Raw genomic sequence first — 23,873 nt, 5'->3', positions numbered from 1 at the left:
TTTTGATTACTATCCAGTAACTCCACTTGTAAAGACGAGATGACTGATGAGCATAGGACAACTGGTAAGGCTAGGATAGGGCCAATTTACATGCATCAAATGGTTAACCAATTGGCAGAGCTCATGCATAAAGGATGGTCACTTGACTAAGGTACAGAGGATTGAAGAGGCCTGTGAAATCTATCCATCACGAGCCATTGCTATCCAGAGATGAGGCAAACTAAGTCAGCAAAAATATATTTCTAAGAGGTTAAGGTTAATGCAAAGATTAATATAAGAATATCTGGTGGACAGTCTTGTGGTAATTCATTATAGAACAGGACAGCACAGAACAGGCCCTTCGGCCCTCGATGTTGTGCCGAGCATTGTCCAAAACCAAGATCAAGCTATCCCACTCCCTGTCATTCTGGTGTGCTCCATGTGCCTATCCAGTAACTGCTTGAAAGTTCCTAAAGTGTCCGACTCCACTATCACAGGAGGCAGTCCATTCCACATTCTAACCACTCTCTGAGTGAAGAACCTACCTTGGACATCCCTCCTATATCTCCCACCCCGAACCTTATAGTTATGCCCCCTTGTAACAGCTACATCCACCCGAGGAAATAGTCTCTGAACGTCCACTCTATCCCCCTCCTCATCCACTACTCCACCAATCTTGGTGTCATCAGCAAATTTACTGACCCACCCTTCAGCCCCCTCCTCCAAGTCATTGATAAAAATCACAAATAGCAGAGGACCCAGCACTGATCCCTGTGGTACACCGCTGGTAACTGGTCTCCAGTCTGAAAATTTTCCATCCACCACCACCCTCTGTCTTCTATGTGATAGCCAGTTACTTATCAAATTGGCCAAATTTCCCTCCATCCCACACCTCCTTACTTTCTTCATGAGCCGCCCATGGGGAACCTTATCAAATACCTTACTAAAATCCATGTATACGACATCAACTGCTCTACCTTCATCTACACACTTAGTTACCTCCTCAAAGAATTCAATCACATTTGTGAGGCAAGATTTACCCTTCCGAATCCGTGTTGACTATCCCGGATTAAGCTGCATCTTTCCAAATGGTCATTAATCCTATCCCTCAGGACCCTTTCCATTAACTTACCGACCACCGAAGTAAGACTAACCGGCCTATAATTACCAGGGTCATTCCTATTCCCTTTCTTGAACAGAGGAACAACATTTGCCACTCTCCAGTCCTCTGGCACTATCCCCGTGGAGAGTGAGGACCCAAAGATCAAAGCCAAAGGCTCTGCAATCTCATTATTTGCCTCCCAAAGAATCCTTGGATATATCCCATCTGGCCCAGGGGACTTGTCGACCCTAAGGTTTTTCAAAATTGCTAATACATCCTTCCTCAGAACATCTACTTCCTCCAGCCTACCCGCCTGTATCACACACTCATCCTCAAAAACATGGCCCCTCTCCTTGGTGAACACTGAAGAAAAGTATTCATTCAACGCCTCTCCTATTTCTTCTGACTCCATGCACAAGTTCCCACTACTGTCCTTGACCGGCCCTAACCTCACCCTGGTCATTCTTTTATTTCTCACATAACAGTAAAAAGCCTTGGGGTGTTCCTTGATCTGACCCACCAAGGACTTCTCATGCCCCCCTCCTACCTCTCCTAAGCCCTTTTTTTAAGCTCATTCCTTGCTACCTTGTAACCCTCAAGCAACCCAACTGAACCTTGTTTTCTCATCCTTACATACGCTTCCTTTTTCCTCTTGACAAGACATTCAACCTATTTTGTGAACCATGGTTCCCTCACTCGGCCATTTCCTCCCTGCCTGACAGGGACATACCTCACAAGGGCACGCAGTATTTGTTCCTTGAACAAGCTCCACTTTTCATTTGTGCCTTTCCCTGACAGTTTCTGTTCCCATCTTACGCTCCCTAATTCTTGCCTAATCGCATCATAATTACCCCTCCCCAAATTATAAACCTTGCCCTGCCGTATGGCCCTATCCCTCTCCATTGCAATAGTGAAAGACACCGAATTGTGGTCACTGTCTCCAAAGTGCTCTCCCATAAACAAATCTAACATTTGTCCCGGTTCATTACCCAGTACCAAATCCAATGTGGCCCCACCTCTTGTCGGCCTATCCACATATTGTGTCAGGAAACCCTCCTGCACACACTGTACAAAAACTGCCCCATCCGAACTGTTCGACCCATAGAGGTTCCAATCAATATTTGTAAAGTTAAAGTCACCCATGACAACTACCCTGACACCTCCACACCTATCCATAATCTGCTTTGCAATTTTTTCCTGCACATCTCTATTACTATTTGGGGGCCTATAGAAAACTCCTAACAACATGACCGCTCCTTTCCAATTTCTAACTTCAGCCCATATTACCTCAGTCGGCAGATCCCCCTCGAACTGCCTTTCTGCAGCCGTTAAACTATCCTTGATTAACAATGATTAACTTGATCAGGGGGTTGGATAGGGTGGACAGTGAGGGCCTTCTCCCGCGGATGGAAATGGCTGGCACGTGGGGACATAACTTTAAACTGAGGGGTAATAGATATAGGACAGAGGTCAGAGGTAGGTTCTTTACGCAAAGAGTAGTGAGGCTGTGGAATGCCCTACCTGCTACAGTAGTGAACTCGCCAACATTGAGGGCATTTAAAAGTTTATTGGATAAACATATGGATGATAATGGTATAGTGTAGGTTAGATGGCTTTTGTTTTGGTGCAACATCGTGGGCCGAAGGGCCTGTACTGCGCTGTATTGTTCTATGTTCTAATGCTACTCCTCCACCTCTTTTACCACCTTCCCTACTCTTGCTGAAACATCTATACCCCGGAACTTCCAACAACCATTCCTATCCCTGTTCTAACCATGTCTCCGTAATGGCCACAACATCGTAGTCCCAAGTACCAATCCACCATCCAAGTTCACCTACCTTATTCCGGATGCTCCTTGCATTAATGTAGACACACTTCAACCCACTTTCCTGCCTGCCGGTACACTCCTGCAACCTTGATACCCTCCTCCGTACCTCACTACTCTCAACACTGGCTTCTGGACGACAGCTCGTTTTCCCATCTCCCTGACAAATTAATTTAAACCCCCCGAAGAGCCGTAGCAAATTCTCCTCCCAGGATATTGGTGCCCCTCTGGTTCAGATGCAAACCGTCCTGTTTGGACAGGTCCCACCTTCCCCAGAATGTGCTCCAATTATCCACGTAACTGAAACCCTCCCTCCTACACCATCCCTGCAGCCACGTGTTTATCTGCACTCTCTTCCTGTTCCTCAATTCGCTAGCACGTGGCACCTGCAACAAACCAGAGATGACAACATGGTTCGTCCTGGCTCTCAGCTTCCACCCTAGATCCCTAAATTCCTGTTTTAAATCCCCGTCACTACTCTTACCTATGTCGTTGGTACCGATGTGTACCACAACTTCTGACTGTTTCCCCCTCCCCCTTATGGATTCTGAAAACACGGTCCAAGACGTCACGGACCCTGGCACCCGGGAGGCAACATACCATCTGTGAGTCTCTTTCGTTGCCACAGAACCGTCTTATCTGTCCCTCTAACTATCGAGTCCCCAATAACTATTACTCTCCTGCTCTCCCCCCTTCTCTTCTGAGCTACAGGGACGGCACTCCCCCCCCCCCCCCCCCCCCCCCCCCCCCCCCCCCGCCCAAAACCACCACCACCACCAGTATCCAAAGCGGTATACCTGTTACTAAGGGGAACAACCACAGGGGATCCCTGTATTGACTGCTTCCTCCCAGCCCTCTCACCGTCACCCATCTATCTTCATTCTTTGGAGTAACTACATCCCTGAAGCTACTATCTATGACCACCTCTGCCTCCCGAATGATCCGAAGTTCATCCAGCTCGAGCTCCAGTTCCCTAACGCGGTTTCTGAGGAGCTGGAGATGGGTGCACTTCCCACAGGTGAAATCAGCAGGGACACTGACGGCGTCCCTCATCTCAAACATTCTGCAAGAGGAACATTGCACTGCCTTCCTTGCCACCCCCCCCCCCCAGGATAACTTGCGGTAAAAACAAGAAAAAGAAAGAGCTTACCTGATATTCACTTCACCCCCTTAGGTTAGAGGAGGTAGAAGGGTGGGGGACACTACAAGTGTAGTGTCTCGGGTTTAGCAACCACCCACCTTAAATACAGGTAAAAATAAAACACCTAACCAGCAACCACTGCGTCTCGCACTATAACAGCAATCATTAGTTCATTAACACTGAGTTGCAAGTGAAATAAATTCATAAGTGAGGTCAGGGCTAGAGTCATACTCTGGTCTGAGAGAAAAAAGCATAATCATCTACGTTGCTACCCAGTTTTTTTTGAACTTGTTACCCCCATTTAATTGCTGTTTCATAGGTAACATTTTGTTTTCCATGTCTAGTTAAGCACACATTTGACATGCTGAAAGCTTCAGAAATACTTAGTGAGCTATTTTCCTTCTCTTTTGGTCCAGCTCTTCTCTCTGCGAAGAAGCATTTCGACAATCACTGTTCACTTCAAACATGAGAAATCCTTTATCTGATCTCCATGGGGGACCACAATCACAAGGTATGTGATGTTTACAGTTTTGTATTCTGCCTGTGGCTTTAAAGATTTAGAGATCTTAAGAGTCTCGTATCTTATTTTGGAAAAATACTTTTTCAAAATTGCATGCTCTGCATACAATGATTTTCAAAAAATGCAAATTAATTGTGTAAGTTCACCAATTCCAAGCTTATGTATTTGGAGAAATGGCTACAACACTGACACTTTTCTCTGATCCAATCTCCCTTCAAATGCAACTCCTGGCTGCTGCATGGGATTAGTTACTTTATTTCACAAAAACCAATAACGTTTAGTCTTTATTTAAGAGTCCACCTACAATATCCACAAGGATGGGCCCACCCTGTCATGTATGAAGATCGTGGCAGTAGACTTTTAGGGCATTCCATTGAATCCCTACAGTGCAGAAGGAGGCCATTCGGCCAATCGAGTCTGCACCGACCGTCCGAAAGAGCACTCCACCTAGGTCCACTTCCCACCTTATCGCCAAAACCCCGCACATTGATCATAACCAATTCACCTAACCTGCACGTCTTTGGACTGTGGGAGGAAACCGGAGCTCCCGGAAGAACCCATGCAGACCTGAGAATGTGCAAACTCCACACAGACAGGCTGGAATCGAAACCGAGTGGGTCCCTGGCTCTGTGAGGCAGCAGTGCTAATCACTGTGCCACCTAGAAAGGCATTAGAAAGAGTAAGGCAAATTATTGGAATCTGAAACAGAAAATGCAGGAAGATCTCAGCGGCTCTGACCGCATCTGTGGAGAGAGAACAGAGCTAATGTTTCATAGAGTCATCCAGACTAAAATGTTAGCTCTGTTCTCGCTCCATTAGAAAGATTAACTTAATTTGACTGAATGGACAATGAACTTTTCTTGACTTTTAAAATAGTTTATGCTCAATGCTGGTAGTTTTAAAGAACTGACAGTATCTCATGCTAGATACTATGGCATCCATTGAAATTGAACATCCAGTAAAAAGCTAAAATAATTTAAGTACGAAGCATAAAGTAATGAGTGTAAAAACTGCCATTCATTTTATAAGGTGATCCTGTATAGGTTCTTCATTCTGCTGTCCCCAACCTCGTAAGTGTCAGCACCTTCAGGAACCGAGGGGAGAAAACATCATGTTCTACAAAATTCTTACAATTTAAAAGGGAATTTCATGCCATCAGAATATTGAAATGACTGATTTTGCTCCACATGTTAGTGGCATTTAATTTGAAGTATTTTTCACCTTCTGCACATTTTGCTTACTTCTTATCATATGACCCATATGTGAGGTACAATTTGTGTGTATTATCTGTGGATTCCCATAAATATGTGACACAATTGTAGGCTTCTGTTCAGGAAATTGATTACGGTTGAATCAAATAGTTGCCGACTTTGATGCTACTTTTGACCCTGAGATGAGTTTCCAACCACAAATCCGTGCTATCATCGTGACAACTTACTTCCACCTCCAGAACGTTGCCCGACTATGCCCCTGCCTCAACTGCATCTGCTGCTGAAACCCTCACCAATGCCTTTTTTTTTAACCTCTCGGCTTGATTATCCAATACTCTGCTGGCTGGCTTCCCATCTTCCTCCCTCCATAAATTCAAGCTCATCCTTAACTTTGCTAACTCGCACTGAATCCCATTTACTCATCACTACAGTTACATTGGCTCTAGGTTTGGAATGCTTTATTTTAAAATTCATATGTTTTTTAAAAATTAAATTTTTTTTCAATCCTCCGATTGCATCATCGGTAGCTCTCCCCTCCTCCTACTTGTAATCTCCTCCACTTTTGCAACCCCTCTGGTTCTCTAAGCTCCTCTGAACTATTTTTATTCTTTCAGTTTCGCTGGCTAGGCCAGCATTTTTATTTCCCATAACTAATTGCCCTTGAGAAGGTAGTGGTGATTCGCCTCCTGCTGCAATCCAGTGTTGTTAGGAAGGGAGTTCCAGGTCTTGGACCGGGCTACAGTAAAAGAACAGTAATATGATTCCAAGTCAGCGTGGTCTGTGGCTTGGTGAGGAACTTGCAAGTGTTGGTATTCCCATGCATCTGTTGCCCTTACCTTCTAGATGGTAGAGGTCTCGGGTTTGGAAGGTGATGGCAAAGGAGCTTTGGTGAGTTTCTGCAGTGCATCTTGTAGATGTCACAGTGTGTCAATGGTGGAGGGAGTGGATTTTGGAGATGGTGGGTGGTGTGCCAATTAAGTGGGCTGTTTTGTCCTGGATGGTGTCGAGCTTTGAGTGTTGTTGGAGCTGAACTCACCCAGACAAGGGGAGAATATTCTTGTGCTGTGTAGATAGTGGACGGACTCTGGGATGTCAGGAGGTGAGTCACATGATTCCCAGCTTCTGGCCTTGTTTTGCAGCCACAGTATTTATATGGCCAGTCCAATTCAGCTTCTGGTCAATGGTAATCCCCAGGATATTAATAGTGGGGGATTCAGGAATAGTAATGCCACTGAAGGTCATGGGGACAAAAACAGCAAATGTTGGACAATCTTAGCAGGCCTCACAGCATCTGTGGAGAGTGAACTGAACTAATGTTTCGAGTCTGGATGACTCTTTGTCAAAGCCATCAAGATGGTTGGATTTTCTCTTGTTTGAGATGGTCATTGTCTGACACTTGTGTGGCACAAATGTTACTTGCCATTTATCAGCCCAAGCCTGAGTGATGTCCAGGATTTGCTGCATATTGACACATACTGCTTCAGTATCTGAAGAGTTGCAAATGGTGCTCAACATTGGTGCTCATCAGCAAACATCCCCCCACTCTGACCTTATGATGGAGGGAAGGTCATTGATGAAGCAGCTGAAGATGCTGGATCCAGGGCGCTGGGCTGTGATGAAGTCAGGAGCTGAGTTACCCTCGTGAAACCAAAACTGAGCATCAATGAGCAGGTTATTGCTGAGTAATTGTCGCTTGACAGCATTGTTAATGACCCCTTTCATCACTTTGCTGATGATTGAGAGTAGACTGATAGGGTGGTAATTGGCTGGGTTGGATTTTTCCTGTTTTTTTGTGGATAGGACATACCTCACCATTTTCCACATTGCTGGATAGATGCCAGTGTTGTTACTGTATTGGAACAGTTTGGCTAGGGATGCAGCTAGTTCTGGAGCTCAATCTTCAATACTGTTGCTGGAATACTGTCAGGCCGACAGTCTTTGCAGTACCAGTGCTTTCAGCTGTGTTTTTTGATATTGCGTGGAGTGAATCGAATTGGCTGAAGACTGATATCTGTGATGCTGGGGACCTTGGGAGGATCCTGAGATAGATCATTCACTTGGCACTTGGCAAAAGATTGTTGCAAAGAGTTTGGCCTTCTCTCTTGCACTGGTGCTGGGCTCCTCCATCATTGAGAATGGGGATATTTGTGGAGCCTCCTCCTCCAGTTGTTTAACTGTGCACTGCCATTCACAACTGAATGGGGGAATTCCTATTTTATTAAAAACATTAAAATTCCTACTTCAATCGCTCCACCAATGGTGGCTGTGTTAATTTTGCTCCCAAATCTTCTCCGCCTCTTTACCTCACTTTCCTCCTTAAGATGCACCTTAAAACCTACGTTTTTGACCAAGTTTTTGATCATTGTTATAAAATCCCCCTTTGCGGTTTGGTATCACGTTTTGTTGTTGGTGCTTCCAATGAAATACCTTGAGATATTTTACTACCTTAAGGGTGCATGATGTTGTATATCTAGTAGAAACGTACATAAAGACATCCTGGATCAACAATCTAATTCTTCTCCCGTTCACAAAAGCATTAAATACATCTGCTAAGGTTTATTTGGTTTTTAAATGGTTATTGTGAGGAACTACAAATGTCACCCTGATAGAAAAGCAGGACATAATGGCCGGGATTCTTCCCTACCCGGCGGGGCGGGGGGTCCCGGCGGGATGGAGTGGCGGGAACCACTCCGGTGACGGGCCGCCCCAAAGGTGCGGATTTCTCCGCACCTTTAGGGGCCAAGCCTTCACCTTGAGGGGCTAGGTCCGCGCCGGAGTGGTTTCCGCTCCACCGGTTGGCGTGGAAGGCCTTTGGCGCCATGCCAGCCGTGGCCGAAGGGACTAAGACGGGCGGCGGAAGTCCGTGCATGCGTGGGAGCGTCAGCGGCTGCTGATGTCATCCCCGCGCATGCGTAGGGGGGGGGTGTCACTTCCGCATCGGCCATCGCGGAGGCTGTGGCTGAGGCGGAAAGAAAAGAGTGCCCCCATGACACAGGCCCGCCCGCGGATCGGTGGGCCCCGATCGCGGCCGGGCCACTGTGGGGGCACCCCCCCGGGGCCAGATCGCTCCCCCGGAGCCCGCCCGCACCTCCAGTCCCGCCGGGAAGGTAGGTGGTTTGATTCACGCCAGCGGGACTGGCATGACAGCAGCGGGACTTCGGCCCATCGCAGGCCGGAGAATCGCCGGGTGGGCCCGCCGACCGGCACGGCGCGATTCCCGCCCCCGCCGAATTTTCGTTGCCGGAGAATTCGGCGGCCGGCGGGGGTGGGATTCACGCCGCCCCCCAGCGATTCTCCGACCCGGTGGGGGGGTCGGAGAATCCCGCCCAATATCTTTGAAGGAAAATGCATACTTGAAATACATAAAAAGGTTTTGTCCATTTTGAAACGTCCTGTGGTTCCCACTGTGAATAGAACTTTGCTGGTTCTGTCACATCATGCTTTCCAATCTGTGGAATAATGCTGCTAGCCGTCTTAGTAGAACTTATAGTTTGCCCACTCAATTTCTGAACAAAGTAACATAGGACTGTTGAGAGCAGAGGGTGTAAATAAAATGATTAGGGAATCAATTTGGCAATGATCTTCATACGAACTCTGATAAACCAATTATCACTCTAAACATAGTTGAAAACACTGTTATGCCTATGAAGTAAAGACTACATAAGAACTATTGTCCATTTGCAGAAGCAGGAAAATTAACTGTCGAGTCAGGGACTATAACCCCACCGTGGAAATTTTGTGAGCAGCTTTTTCCCTGTAAGGTTTGTGGGAAAGTTTTTGGCCGACAGCAGACACTATCTCGACACCTTTCTTTGCACACAGGTAAGAAGATGATATGAATACAGTGCAGTGTTTGTAAGTTTTTAAATAAAAATTATAAACATTCCTGTAGCGAAGTTGAAAGGTTATCTTGCAAGAGTGTGCTAATCATTGTAAACTGTTATTTTTGTAGAAGAACGAAGATACAAGTGTCATTTGTGTCCATATGCTGCCAAATGTCGAGCGAACTTAAACCAGCATTTGACAATCCATTCAGTGAAGTTAGTGAGTGGCGATTCCGAGGACATAGCTACTGCTGTAATCGCAAGTTGCGATCGTAAGAGCTGCCCATATTACTATAGGTAACTTCTGTTCCTTTTTTGTGGGATGTTAATTCACTTCAGCTCAAGGTCATGGTGAATCAGTGTAATTTTACTTAAAAGCACTGCATACATGAGACACAAAATGAAAATAAATGATTTTAACTTTGGCTAATTTTCTATCCAGCTGCCATGTTTGTGGATTTGAGACGGAGGTAAACCTGCAGTTTGTCAGCCACATGTCATTACATGTAGATAAGGAACAGTGGATGTTTTCATTATGCTGCAGTATCTGTAACTTTTCCTGCATGGATGAAACTGAAATGAAGACGCATGTAGATGTGGCACACACAGGTAACCAAAGGAGATAATTATAGTACTGAGTAAGAGTTTGTTTTGGTTGTGTGTGTTTTTAATTTTCCTTCTGTGGCCTCGTTTAAATTGCATTTAACTCCAGTGATACCATAGCCTTGTAAGTAAAATATATCTATGTTTTCATTCCTTAAGCTTCGCTCGCCGAATCATACCTTCCAGTCAATGTCCCAGACACCTTCATCACCATCCCTGGGTATGACCTGGGTATGGGCCAAGCCCATCAGAGGTGATTGTGCAGTGGTATACAGTCCCGAGGGAGTGCCGTTTGAAGTCCTCAACATTGACTCCAGACCCCAGGAGGTCTTGGCATCAGACCAAACATGGGCAAGGAAACCTTCTAATTACCACCTAGTCCCCTTCCTCATCTGATGAATCAGTACTTTTCCACATTGAAGAGCACTCAGAAGAAGAATTGCAGAAGTGGCAATGGCACAGAATGTACTCTGAATGGGGGACTAAAATGTCCATCACCAAAAGTGGCTCATTACTATCACTACTGATTGAGTTAGTTGAGTCCGAAAGGACATATCTGCCAGACTGGGCCTGTAGCAAATAGAGAACCAACAAATGAAAAACCTAGCTGAGCTTGCCCTACAATATGCATGTTGCTGATGCAACTGTCCATGATGGTGGTATTTGAAGGATTGACCGAGACAAAGAAAGGTGAACGACCACCCCCCGATCAAGGAATTGCCCCATTATTGGAGCATATCGAACCAAGTGATTGGGACCAAGTCCAATCACTTGGAACCAGGGTCAAGGTCCGCCCCGAGAGGCGGGATGCCCCTGGGAACTATAAGAGTAAGGGGTCAAGTTCAGATCGACCCTTCTCTTCCTGCTCGCAACCTTGTTCTGTTCTGTCTGCAGCTGTCCGTTTGAGTCCTGTTGGCTGCTTTTCCCATCAGCCTTTTCAGTTCGCCCTTTTAGATCGGGGTTTGGCCAAATTAATCGGGAATCAGCTATTTTAGGTGGCTCTCATTAGCCTTAGTTTTATTAGCTCTAATTCTGTCACCTTTGCTCACGAGTCGCCAGGTATCTTTCTGATACCGCCACGTGTTTCAAGTTCAAGTTATGATTAATAAGGCAGCACACCGCTTAGTAAGAGTTAAATCAACGATCATTTATTATATACAGCAATAAATACTTATACAATAATCCTACTTTCTAGACTACTACCTACCACTACAGGCCAATACTTAACTTTGGGAATGGCCCACCAGGTCAGGGAAACGAATGGTCTTTCGAATTGGTCTGAGCCTGCGGGATTCAAAGGCTGATACAGGTCGATGGTTAGGAGTCTCTATCGGGTAGCGATCGCTGGAGTCAAACTTACGGTTTCTTGTCGATGGTTCTTGCGAAGGTTGCGAGCAGGAAGAGAAGGGTCGATCTGAACTTGGCCCCTTACTCTTATAGTTCCCAGGGGCATCCCGCCTCTCGGGGCGGACCTTGACCCTGGTTCCAAGTGATTGGACTTGGTCCCAATCACTTGGTTCGATATGCTCCAATAATGGGGCGATTCCTTGATCTGAACTTGGCCCCTTACTCTTATAGTTCCCAGGGGCATCCCGCCTCTCGGGGCGGACCTTGACCCTGGTTCCAAGTGATTGGACTTGGTCCCAATTACTTGGTTCGATATGCTCCAATAATGGGGCGATTCCTTGATCGGGGGGTGGTCGTTCACCTTTCTTTGTCTCGGCCACTGCTGGTGCCGAGAGATCTGGATCGGCTTTCAATTGCTAATTTGTTGCAATTGTTCCCGGGGATCGCCGATTAAACTGCAGATGGCTGGGTTGATGTGCTGCTAATGGTTGCAGGTATCGGTTCTGGGCCGACTTCCCCAGAGTCGAATATCCTGTTCTGTCTGCAGCTGTCCGTTTGAGTCCTCTTGGCTGCTTTTCCCATCAGCCTTTTCAGTTCGCCCTTTTAGATCGGGGTTTGGCCAAATTAATCGGGAATCAGCTATTTTAGGTGGCTACATGGCCACCACACAAAGCCCTATCTTCACACTGAAGATACCATCCTTTATGTTGTGTGGAACTATCCAGCTTTTCCTCTCTTGTCTCTTCCCCCCCCCCTTCCTGTTTATCACTGCTTCTCGGAGGATCAGCCTCTTTTCTCTCTCTCCACTTTAATAAAAAGATTATCATAGATTATCATAGAATTTACAGTGCAGAAGGAGGCCATTCGGCCCATCGAGTCCGCACCGGCTCTGGAAAGAGCACCCTACCCAAGGTCAACACCGCCACCCCATCCCCACAACCCAGTAACCCCACCCAACACTAAGGGCAATTTTGGACACTAAGGGCAATTTATCATGGCCAATCCACCTAACCTGCACATCTTTGGACTGTGGGAGGAAACCGGAGCACCCGGAGGAAACCCACGCACACACGGGGAGGATGTGCAGACTCCGCACAGACAGTGACCCAAGCCGGAATCGAACCTGGGACCCTGGAGCTGTGAAGCAATTGTGCTATCCACAAGGCTACCGTGCTGCCTGGAACAAGATGCCGAGCATGTCCTTCACTGACATGAAGTGGAACCTGCTAACAGCTGCAAAAATAACAACCTAGAAGGTGGAGAGATGCTGGATGTCAAGAGAGTAATGCTGATAGCCCTGGAGCAGGTTTTTTGTTCGGTCTGGACAACAACGAGAATTCCATTTACGATAACGAGCCTGGACCACGGTGTTTTGCACCTTGTACCCCCCCCCCCCCCCCCCCCAGATCATGCACCATCTGTTTGATGCACTGCAGCAATTCGCAAACCTCCTTTGACAACAATTTCCAAACCCATGAACTCCACCATGTGAAAGAACAAGGGCAGCAAGTGTATGGGTAAACTACAACCTACCAAGTTCTCTCCAAACTACACTCATCGTGAATTAGGACTATGTTACCGTTTATTCTCTGTGGCCTGGTCAAAATCACGAAGCTCCAACCTACACCACATTAAGTTGAAAGAAAAAGCATATAAGGAGACAAAAGTCAGTGATAGCCCCAAAGATTGGGATCAATTCAGAATCCAGCAAAGGAGGACTAAAAAGATAATGAAGAGAGAGAAAATAAACTACAAGAACAAACTAGCAAGGAATATAAAAACTGGCCCGCACTACTTTAAATATATAAAGAGGAAGCAAAAGTGAACGTAGGCCCCTTAGAAAATGAATCTGGGGAGATAGTTATGGGGAACAAGGAAATGGCAGGGGAGTTAAACAGATACTTTGCATCAGTCTTTGTAGTGGTAGATACTTTAATACTAAAGCATACAGGGGAGCAATTAAATACCATCACTAGAGAAGTAGTGTTAGACAAACTAATGGGGCTAAAGGCAGACCCATAGTAATGATCTTTATTGTCACAAGTAGGCTTAAATTAACACTGCAATGCAGTTACTGTGAAAAGCCTCTGGTCGTCACATTCCGGCGCCTGTTCGGGAACACAGAGGGAGAATTCAGAGTGTCCAAATTACCTAACAGCACGTCTTTTGGGACTTGTGGGAGGAAACCCACGCAGACACGAGGAGAACGTGCAGACTCCACACAGACAGTGATCCAAGCCGGGAATGGAACCTGGGACCCTGGAGCTGTGAAGCAACAGTGCTACCCACTGTGCTACCGTGCTGCCCATCCTAGGTTTGTAGCCTAGCACCCTAAAAGAAGTAGCTACAGAGATAGTGGATGCATTCCTTGCAAATTCTAAAAAACCTTGGATTCTGGAGATGTGCCGGAGGATTGCCAATGTAACACTCCTGTACAAAACGGGAGGGAGGCAAAAAGTGGGTAACTAGGCCGATTAGCCTAACTTCTGGTGTTGGAAAATTGTAGGAATCAATTATTAAGGAAGAAATAGCAACACATTTGGAAAATCATAATCTAATCAAGCAAAGTCAACATGACTTCATGAAAGGGATTCTTAAGGGGCTTGGCAGGGTAAATGCTGAGAAAATGGTTCCCCTCATTGGAGGGTCTAGGTCCAGAGGGCAAAGTCTCAGAATAAAGGGAAGTTTCAACCAAAAAGGATAGAGGGCACTAGATGTGTTGTATTTGGACTTTCAGAAGGCATTTGACAGGTCACGGAAAGTTAAGTCATAAGATAAGAGCCCGTGGTATTTGAGGTAGTATATTGGCATAAATAGAGAATTAGCGAATGGGCAGGAAACAGAAAATGGGGATAAGGGATTCTTTTCAGGTTGTGGGGTTCCACAGGGATCAGTGCTGGGGCTGCAACTGTTTACATTATATATTAATGAATTTGAGGAAGGAAGCACTACTGTACTGTAGCCAAATTTGCAGACAACACAAAAATATGTGGAACTGCAAGTTGCGAGAGAGATGCTAACTGTTTGTAAAGAGATATTGATAGGTTAAGTAAGTGGGCAAAAAGTTGGCAAATGGAGTATAATGTGGGAAAATGTTCATTTTGGAAGGGAGAGTATTTAAGTGGAGAAAAATTGCAGATAGCAGCAACACAAAGGGACTTGGGGTACTTGTGCACGAAACACAGAAAGCTAGCACACGGATGCAGCAGGTAATCAGGAAGGCTAATGGAACGTTGGCCCATTTTTCAAGGGGGTTGGAGTGTAGGAGTAGGGAAGTCTTGCTGCAACTGTACAAGGTACTGGTACTGGTGAGACCACATCTGGAGTGCTGAGAGTCGTTTAGGTCCCCTTATTTAAGGAAAGATATTATTTCATTGGAGGCGATTCAGAGAAGGTTCACTAAGATGATTCCCAGTATGGAAGGATTGTCTTTGGAGCAGGATTTGTTTTGGAATGGCAGAGCAGGCTCGAGGGGTCGAATGGTTCATTCCTGTTCCTATTTCTTATGGTCTCATGGGTTGCAGCACTTTCTCTAGGGCAATTCTGCACTATCAGAAGGACATGGAGGCTTTGGAGAGAGTACAGAAAAGGTTTACCAGGATGTTGCCTGGTATGGCAGGTATTATCTATGAGGAGAGATTGAATGAACTGGGATTGTTCTCCCTAGAGACGGAGGCTGAGGGGCAACCTGATAGAAGTTTATAAAATTATTAGGGGTATAGATAGGGTGAACAGTTGGACGCTTTTTCCCAGGGCGGAAATGACAATTATAAGGGGACACAAGTTCAAGGTGAGGGGGGAAAGGTTCAGTGGAGATGTGCAGGGGAAGTATTTTGCACAGAGGGTGGTGGTGGCCTGGAATGCACTGCCAAGTGAGGTGGTTGAGGCAGATACGTTAGCAACCTTTAAGATTTATCTGCATAGGCACATGAACAGACGGGGTATAGAATAGGACACGTGATCGGCGCAGGCTTGGAGGGCCAAAATGCCTGTTCCTGTGCTGTATTGTTCTTTGTTCTAGGATGGATTGGCCTCATTGACGACACTTGCTAATTCCACTAACAAATTTTTCGAGAAAGTTTTGTGTCTTTCCAACTATATTAAATTAATAAAGAAAATTGCTGGGAAATTCTGCAGGAGTTCTTCCAATCTCCCACTGTAATTTATATGGGCATCCAGTGAAACCATGGACGGAATTTTCCACTACTTTGACTCAGTGTCGTTTATGCAAGAAAAGCAGCGAGACGCCCGCCGGCGAGGCGCCTGCCAGTGGCATCGGTGAGGTGCCCACTGGTGAAATCAGCAAGGTGCCCGCCGGTGGCATCGGCGAGACTCCCACCGGTGGCATCACCAAGTTTTCATGCCGTATTTTCAGGCACTTTTAAATCAAAGTTTTGCACGAGTTCCACGCCGATCCCATGGCGGGCTGACTGTTTCGCCTGCCCTGATATCGTGCGGCACATCAATCGGGGAGGGGGGGGGGCACTCGATTTAAACATTTCCCCAGGACCTGTTCCACATCCAACCTAAAAAGAATTGCTGCTAGGAAGGCTGCCCTAAGGTTTTCAGAAGAAGCACTCATCAGAGTTCTGGGTGAGGTAGAGGAGAAGTAGGACACTGGTAAGCGCAAGTCCCTGCACAAGAGGACAGGCATCCAGTGCAGCAAGAAGATGAATGGCCTCTTCTGTCCAGCCAAGTTAAGTCACTTTTCTAATTTCTCAACACTCACCCACTCAATCATCCACACCCGTCCTGTTTGCAGTATTCCCATCAGTCTCCTTGCAGGACAAGCTGGCTCACAATAAAAAGGAGCGATCACAGATGGGTGGAAGGATGCCCAAACTGAAAATCCTTTCATGTTTTGAGGAGAGGGCCCTCCAGCTTGCCGGGGTGGAAGCGGACCGCTCTTGCACTACGGGTGAGGTAGGCGCAAGAGTAGTAAGTGAGGACCCACAACACAGTCCTCCATCTGGACATGAGAATCCTCTCTCCAATTCCCCTGCCATGCACTAATGCCATCTAATTCCCTTCAAGGAAAATCAGTAGAGCAGCCCGGTCCATTCACAAGTGCGGCTTTGGAGACCAGCCAGGAGAACAACTCTGTCGATTTCTTGGACATGACCACCGAAGAGGCGTCACAGCTGTCACCTGCACCCTACACTAGCGCAGAGAGACACACACCTTGGTGGAAATTCGTAGTCGACCAGATTCTGGGTGACTAACTGGTAAGCACCTCACTTCAGATGATCCACAGCTGGCGGATGCTGGTGCATCCCAGGGATCCAGCACTCGCTGACTACTGAAGACCAGAACTCTGCTGAGTTCCAGTCAGATGACTTGCCTCTGGACTTGGTCAATCTTCAGCTACTGGAGCAACAAAGGCAAAGTTGGGAAATCAGGAAGGGATCTCAACTTCACTCCTTGGATTGCAAGGCCGTTTGGAGGAGTCCATCGCCTTTTGTCAAAGACGATCATGCCAACACTCCGAGGGTGGCAACCGCAGTGGAAACCTTGGCGCAGGACGTTCACTCCATGGTGGGGGAATTTTCACTGCATGGTTAAGAATATGAACTCCACAGTTCAGGCAAAGAACTTCATGGTTCATGGCATCAACAGCATGATGCATTCACTTGTGGGCATCCATGCGTGCCAGTACAAGAGGACGGCAGGACTTCTCGTCCTCACTCCAGCCTCCCTCTATCCAAGGAAGGAACCCAGGGGCTCCAAAGCTCCCATAAGGAGCAGTATGAGCTGGTGCATGGCCTGGGGCCTTCCACCCAGGAAGCCCTGGGGGTGTCCATCCCATCTGACTCCCCTCTTCCTGTGACCGGCACAGCTCCAGTCCTGAAATCGAGGGATTGGCACCACTACATACGTGCTGCCCAAAAGCAAGCCAGAACCCTCCAGGTCTCGCCCCTCCAGAGGATGCTCACCACGGTCATCTCAGACAACAGGGTGGGCTGGGTCCACCTCAACTGTGGATTCTGGGGAAACGCCCAAGATGTGTGGCAGTGTTCGGAGGGTAAAGAAATTACAGGTGCACAATGTGGGCACAGGTGTTGTTAGCCACTTGCACAAATCGAGCACATATGTATGTATGTGAGCACCTCTGTCATGTATTAAAACTTAGGGACTTCCGGTTGCGGCTATGCGGAGCTAAGCCGCACGATTCGGCAGCTCCCGCTACTACAGACTTTCGGGCTCATTGGAGGAGCCCCAACGGAATTTTTTTGACGACAACCCGTGGAGAAGTGAAGAGAGAGGTCCCCCTCCAACTTTTATGGACCGGACCAGAAGTGCAACGGCCAGAAAAGCGGCATTGGAGCAGCGGGAGAAGCGAGGGAAAAAAACAAAATGGCGGCGGGCGGAGACAAAGTGGAGTGCGGGCCAGAGCTGCAGGAGTTCATCAAGCGCTGCTTCGAGGAGCTGCGCAAGGAGATGCTGGCGCCTATGCTGGCGGTAATCGAAGGATTAGGGATAACCCAGAAGGCCCACGAGGTGAAAATCCAGGAGGTACAGAAAAGAGTTAGTGAGAATGAGGACGAGCTCTTGGGCCTGGCGGTGAGAGTGGAGCGGCACGAGGCGTTACACAAGAGGTGGGTGGGAAGACTCGAAGACCTGGAGAACAGGTCGAGGAGAAAGAATCTGTGGATCCTGGGTCTCCCTGAAGGAGTGGAGGGGGCCGATGCCGGGGCATACGCGAGCACGATGCTCGGGGCGATGATGGGCGCGGAGGCCCCTTCAAGTTCGCTGGAGCTGGACGGGGCACACCGGGTGCTGACAAGGAAGCCCAAGGCAAATGAGCCGCCAAGGGCAATGGTGGTGAGATTTCACCGGTTCACGGACAGAGAGAGGGTCCTGAAATGGGCCAAGAAGGAGCGGAGCAGTAAGTGGGACAATGCAGAGATCCGAAAATACCCGGACTGGAGCACGGAGGTTGCAAAGCGGAGAGCGGGTTTCAACCGGGCCAAAGCGGCGCTGCACCGGAAAGGAGTGAAATTTGGAATGCTGCAGCCAGCGCGACTGTGGGTCACATACAAGGACCAACACGACTACTTCGAAACGCCTGAAGAGGCGTGGACCTTCATACAAACTGAAAAGTTGGACACTAACTGAGGGTTTGTGAGGGTGGGGGGGATGTTTGAGGGTTGATGTGTGATGGTTGTTGTATATAGGGGGTCAATCACGCGCAGGAAATGTTACATGGGCTGGGGGAGAGAGACAGGAGCTGCGCCAGAGGGGGCGGGGCAGGATTTGGAAAGCGCGGGTTTTTTCCCCCGCGCGCGGGAAGAAAGGCGGGAAGGGGAACGAAGGAACGCACATTGATTGGGAGACTCTCACACTGGGGGGTCAAGGGGACAGCGGGGGAAGCCGGGGTCAGCTGACTTACGGGAGTGATATGGGGGTTGCATAAAAGCTAGACGGGGGTCTAGAGGCGGGGGGGGGGGGGAGGGGTCCTGCTGCACTGGCCGAAAGGGAATGGGGGACACAAGAGGTGGTCGGGACGGAGGTCCCTGATAACGTGGAACGTGAGGGGCCTGAATGGGCCGGTGAAGAGGGTTCGAGTGTTCGCACACTTGAAAGGACTGAAGGCAGACGTGGCTGTGCTCCAAGAGACACACCTGAAGGTGACGGACCAGGTCAGATTAAGAAGGGGATGGGTAGGACAGGTATTTCACTCGGGACTGGACGCGAAGAATAGAGGGGTGGCAATATTGGTGGGAAAGCGGGTGTCATTTGACGCCAAGACTATCGTAGTGGATAATGGAGGGAGATATGTGATGGTGAGCGGTAGGTTGCAAGGGACGTGGGTGGTGTTGGTAAATGTATACGCCCCAAACTCGGATGATGCTGGATTCATGTTGGGGCGCATTCCGGACCTGGAGGTAGGAGGCCTGATAATGGGAGGGGACTTCAATACAGTGCTGGACCCAGCACTGGACCGCTCCAAATCAAGGACTGGAAAGAGGCCGACGGCGGCCAAGGTGCTTAGGGGGTTTATGGATCAGATGGGGGGATGGACCCATGGAGGTTTGCAAGACCGCAGGCCAGGGAACTTTCCTTCTTCTCCCACGTGCACAAAGCCTACTCCCGGATAGATTTTTTTGTTCTGGGCAGGGCGCTCATCCCGAGGGTGGAGGGGACGGAGTATTCGGTCATAGCCGTTTCGGACCACGCCCCGCACTGGGTGGAAATGGGCTGGGAGAGGAGAGGGACCAACGGCCGCTGTGGCGGCTGGATGTGGGACTGCTGGCAGATGAGGTGGTGTGTGGGAAGGTGAGAGGGTGTATCGAAAGATACCTGGGGGCCAACGACAATGGGGAGGTGCGAGTGGGGGTGGTATGGGAGGCGTTGAAGGCGGTGATCAGGGGAGAGCTAATCTCCATCAGGGCTCATAGGGAGAAGACAGAGGGCATGGAAAGGGAGAGGTTAGTGGGGGAGATTTTGAGAGTGGACAGGAGATACGCAGAGGCCCCGGAGGAAAGATTACTTGGGGAAAGACGACGGCTCCAGACAGAGTTTGACCTGTTGACCACAGGGAAGGTGGAGGAAGGCGCAGGGGGCGACCTACGAGTATGGGGAAAAGGCGAGTCGGATGCTGGCACACCAGCTCCGCAAGAGGACGGCAGCAAGGGAAATAGGGGGAATCAAAGATGGAAGGGGAGCCACTGTTCGGAGTGCAACAAAAATAAACGAGGTATTCAAGAAGAGCTGTACAGATCCCAGCCCCCAGTGGGGGAAGAGGGGATGAGACGATTCCTAGACCAACTGAGATTCCCGAGGGTGGAGGAGCAAGAGGTGGCTGATTTGGGGGCACCAATTGGGTTGGAGGAGCTGAGCAAGGGTTTGGGGAGTATGCAGGCGGGGAAGGCCCCGGGGCCGGACGGGTTCCCGGTGGAATTCTACAGAATGTACGTAGACCTGTTGGCCCTGCTACTAGTGAGGACCTTTAACGAGGCAAGCGAGGAGGGGACCCTGCCCCTGACAATGTCGGAAGCGACAATTTCTTTGATCCTAAAGCGGGACAAGGACCCACTGCATTGTGGGTCGTACAGGCCGATCTCGCTCCTCAATGTGGACGCTAAGTTGTTGGCAAAAGTGCTGGCCACGAGGATTGAGGACTGTCTCCCGGGTGTGATCCATGAGGACCAGACTGGATTTGTAAAGGGCAGGCAATTAAACACATGTGCGGCGGCTCTTAAACGTGATAATGATGCCATCGGAGGAGAGAGAGGCGGAGATAGTGGCAGCTATGGACGCGGAAAAGGCCTTTGACCGAGTAGTGTGGGAGTACCTCTGGGAGATGCTGCGTAGGTTTGGGTTCGGGGGAGGGTTTATCAGCTGGGTTAAGCTCCTTTACAGAGCCCCGGTGGCGAGTGTAGTGACGGCCAGCGGAGGTCGGAGTACTTTCGGCTGTACCGACGAACGAGGAAGGGGTGTCCCCTGTCCCCCCTGTTGTTTGCATTGGCGATCGAACCCTTGGCCATGTTATTGAGGGAGTCTAATAAATGGAGTTGGGTGGTCCGAGGGGGAGAAGAGCATCGGGTGTTGCTATATGCGGATGACCTGTTGTACGTGGCGGATCCAATGGAGGGGATGGTGGAGGTCATGCAGACTTTTAAGGGAGTTTGGGGAGTTTTGGGGCTATAAGCTCAATGTAGGGAAGAGTGAGCTCTTTGTATTACAGGCAGGGGACCAAGAAAGAGGGATAGGGGACCTACCGCTGAGGAGGGCGGTGGGGAGTTTTCGGTATCTGGGGATCCAGATAGCCAGGAGTTGGGGGGCCCTACATAAACTGAATCTGACGAGGTTGGTGGACCAAATGGAGGAGGACTTCAAAAGATGGGATATGTTACCGCTCTCGCTGGCGGGTAGAGTGCAGTCGGTCAAAATGGTGGTCCTTCCGAGTTTTCGGTTTGTGTTTCAGTGCCTTCCCATCGTGATCACCAAAGGCTTTTTTAAGAGAGTAGGTAGGAGTATTATGGGGTTTGTGTGGGCGAATAAGACCCCGAGGGTAAGGAGAGGATTCCTGGAACGCAGTAGGGACCGAGGAGGGTTAACGCTGCCAAACCTAGGGAGCTACTACTGGGCAGCAAATGTGGCGATGATCCGCAAGTGGGTTATGGAGGGAGAGGGGGCGGCATGGAAGAGGATGGAGATGGCGTCCTGTAAAGGAACGAGCCTGGGGGCGTTGGTGACGGCACCGCTGCCGTTCTCGCCGTCAAAGCATACCACGAGCCCGGTGGTGGTGGCAACGTTAAGGATCTGGGGCCAGTGGAGACGGCACAGGGGTGCAGTGGGAGCCTCGGTGTGGTCCCCGATCGGGGTAACCACAGGTTTGTCCTGGGGAAGATGGACGGGGGGTTCCAGAGCTGGAATCGGGCGGGGATTAGAAGAATGGGGGACCTGGTCATTGACGGGACGTTTGCGAGCCTAGGGGCACTGGAGGAGAAGTTGAGTTACCCCCGGGAAATGCCTTTAGATATATGCAGGTGAGGGCTTTTGTGAGGCGACAGGTCAGGGAATTCCCGTTGCTCCCGGCACAAGAAATTCAAGACAGGGTGATCTCGGGTGTATGGGTCGGGGAGGGCAAGGTGTCGGAAATACACCAGGAGTTGAAAGAAGAGGGGGAAGCGCTGGTAGAAGAGTTGAAGGGTAAATGGGAGGAGGAGCTGGGGGAGGAGATCGAGGAAGGTCTGTGGGCTGATGCCCTAGGTAGGGTTAACTCCTCCTCATGTGCCAGGCTCAGCCTGATACAATTTAAGGTGGTTCACAGAGCTCACTTGACGGGGGCGAGGTTGGGTAGGTTCTTTGGGGTGGAGGACAGATGTGGAAGTTGCTCAAGGAGCCCGGCGAACCAGGTCCATATGTTTTGGTCATGCCCGGCACTGGAGGGGTTCTGGAGGGGAGTGGCGGGAGCGATATCTCAGGTGGTGAAAGTCCGGGTCAAGCCAAGCTGGGGGCTAGCAGTATTTGGAGTAGTGGACGAGCCGGGAGTGCAGGAGGCGAAAGAGGCCGGCATTCTGGCCTTTGCGTCCCTAGTAGCCCGGCAAAGGATCTTGCTAATGTGGAAGGAGGCAAAGCCCACCAGCGTGGAGGCCTGGATAAACGACATGGCTGGATTCATTAAGCTGGAGAGGATAAAGTTTGCCTTGAGAGGGTCTGCGCAGGGTTCTACAGGCAGTGGCAACCGTTCCTAGACTATCTCGCGGAGCGATAGAGGAAGGCCCGTCAGCAGCAGCAACCCTGGGGGGGGGGGGGGGGGGGAGGGAATGGGGGACTGCTTGGGGGGATGGATGAGCAAGAGATAACATGAAGGGTGGGGGAAACTGGCACATGCGGGAGAGAGCCAGTGTATAAAGCTATGTAAATATACCATTTTGCCATGTATATATCTTGCTCAGTGCGATTTTTTTGTTATTTGTTACGGGGGCGGGGGGGTATTGTTTGTAAGGGAGAAAAATTGTGTTGTTGTTAAAAAACTTTAATAAATATATTTTAATGTATTAAAACTTAGTTCTCGTATCCTCTTAGTGCCCTCTGCTCTCATTCCATTGCTCCCTAACCTGCCGTGTAAACAGCAACATACATCAAACACATAGACTGGATGTTAGCAAACAGCGCCGCCTCCATCTCACGTCTGCGAGCCCCACGCCTCTATGGTCAACCCACCCACTCGACCCAATCATTTGGGAAAGTCTGCCCTCAGCACAACAAACCCAGACGTTACACCCATGAGAGCCGTTTCTCTGGCACTAGTGACACAGATCCTCGGGGCACCGCTAACTAAGGAGGAGCTTGTATCAAGACGGATGGTTCTGTCCGTATATCATTGTCCTGTTATTCCCAGGTCACCGCGATTTCACAAGTTGTCTTCAGTCAGGCCTCACAAGCTGTCTTCAGCCAGGCAAGAGTAAGACACACACAGAAGCTCTTTGATGACCAATGCTCTGTTCTCAATGCAAGTCATCAACATCCTCATGTATCGTATGGACCATGGGTAGCTGCCATCCTTCTCATGATGGGAACAATCTGAGGGCTGTGGCTACGCTGCGGCCACACAATTAGAAAGGGCCACCTCCCATGAAGGAACCTCAGTGCCCGCCCTTGTCCTGGTCATCCGTGAAGTAGGATGCTATCAGGGCCCCAGATTCTCCTTGCTATTGCCTGATGGCCTTCCTCTGCCTCCTCCAGGGATTTCCCCTAAGCACCCTTCCGCAGCATCCTCCTCATTAGAGGATAAATGCCACTCATCATCTCTCTGCCAGTTCCTCGACCTGTGCAGTGCCAGATTGTAGATGGCGCAGCACACAACAACAA

At 49.1% G+C, this 23,873-nt stretch overlaps 1 protein-coding gene across 6 annotated transcripts in view; it reads left to right on the top strand.

Moving 5' to 3' along the window:
* The window catches only part of znf827 (zinc finger protein 827), a 244,379-nt gene that overhangs the window by 178,619 nt on the left and 41,887 nt on the right, over positions 1-23,873 (top strand). For 5 of the 6 annotated variants that reach the window (XR_011940162.1, XM_072496124.1, XM_072496122.1 and 2 more), the window contains exons 8-11: positions 4,464-4,558; positions 9,463-9,600; positions 9,731-9,899; positions 10,045-10,211. Coding sequence is in view for 5 of the 6 variants with exons in the window: in XM_072496124.1 (XP_072352225.1) it covers positions 4,464-4,558; positions 9,463-9,600; positions 9,731-9,899; positions 10,045-10,211 (569 nt within the window). In the remaining variant the exon portion in view is untranslated. The remainder of the gene's footprint in view (positions 1-4,463; positions 4,559-9,462; positions 9,601-9,730; positions 9,900-10,044; positions 10,212-23,873) is intronic. The other variant, XM_072496125.1, reaches the window with a different exon arrangement.

Source organism: Scyliorhinus torazame, chromosome 3, assembly GCF_047496885.1.
Source record: "Scyliorhinus torazame isolate Kashiwa2021f chromosome 3, sScyTor2.1, whole genome shotgun sequence".
Classification (NCBI taxonomy): Eukaryota; Metazoa; Chordata; class Chondrichthyes; order Carcharhiniformes; family Scyliorhinidae; genus Scyliorhinus; species Scyliorhinus torazame.
This window is presented reverse-complemented; position numbering and strand designations above follow the sequence as displayed.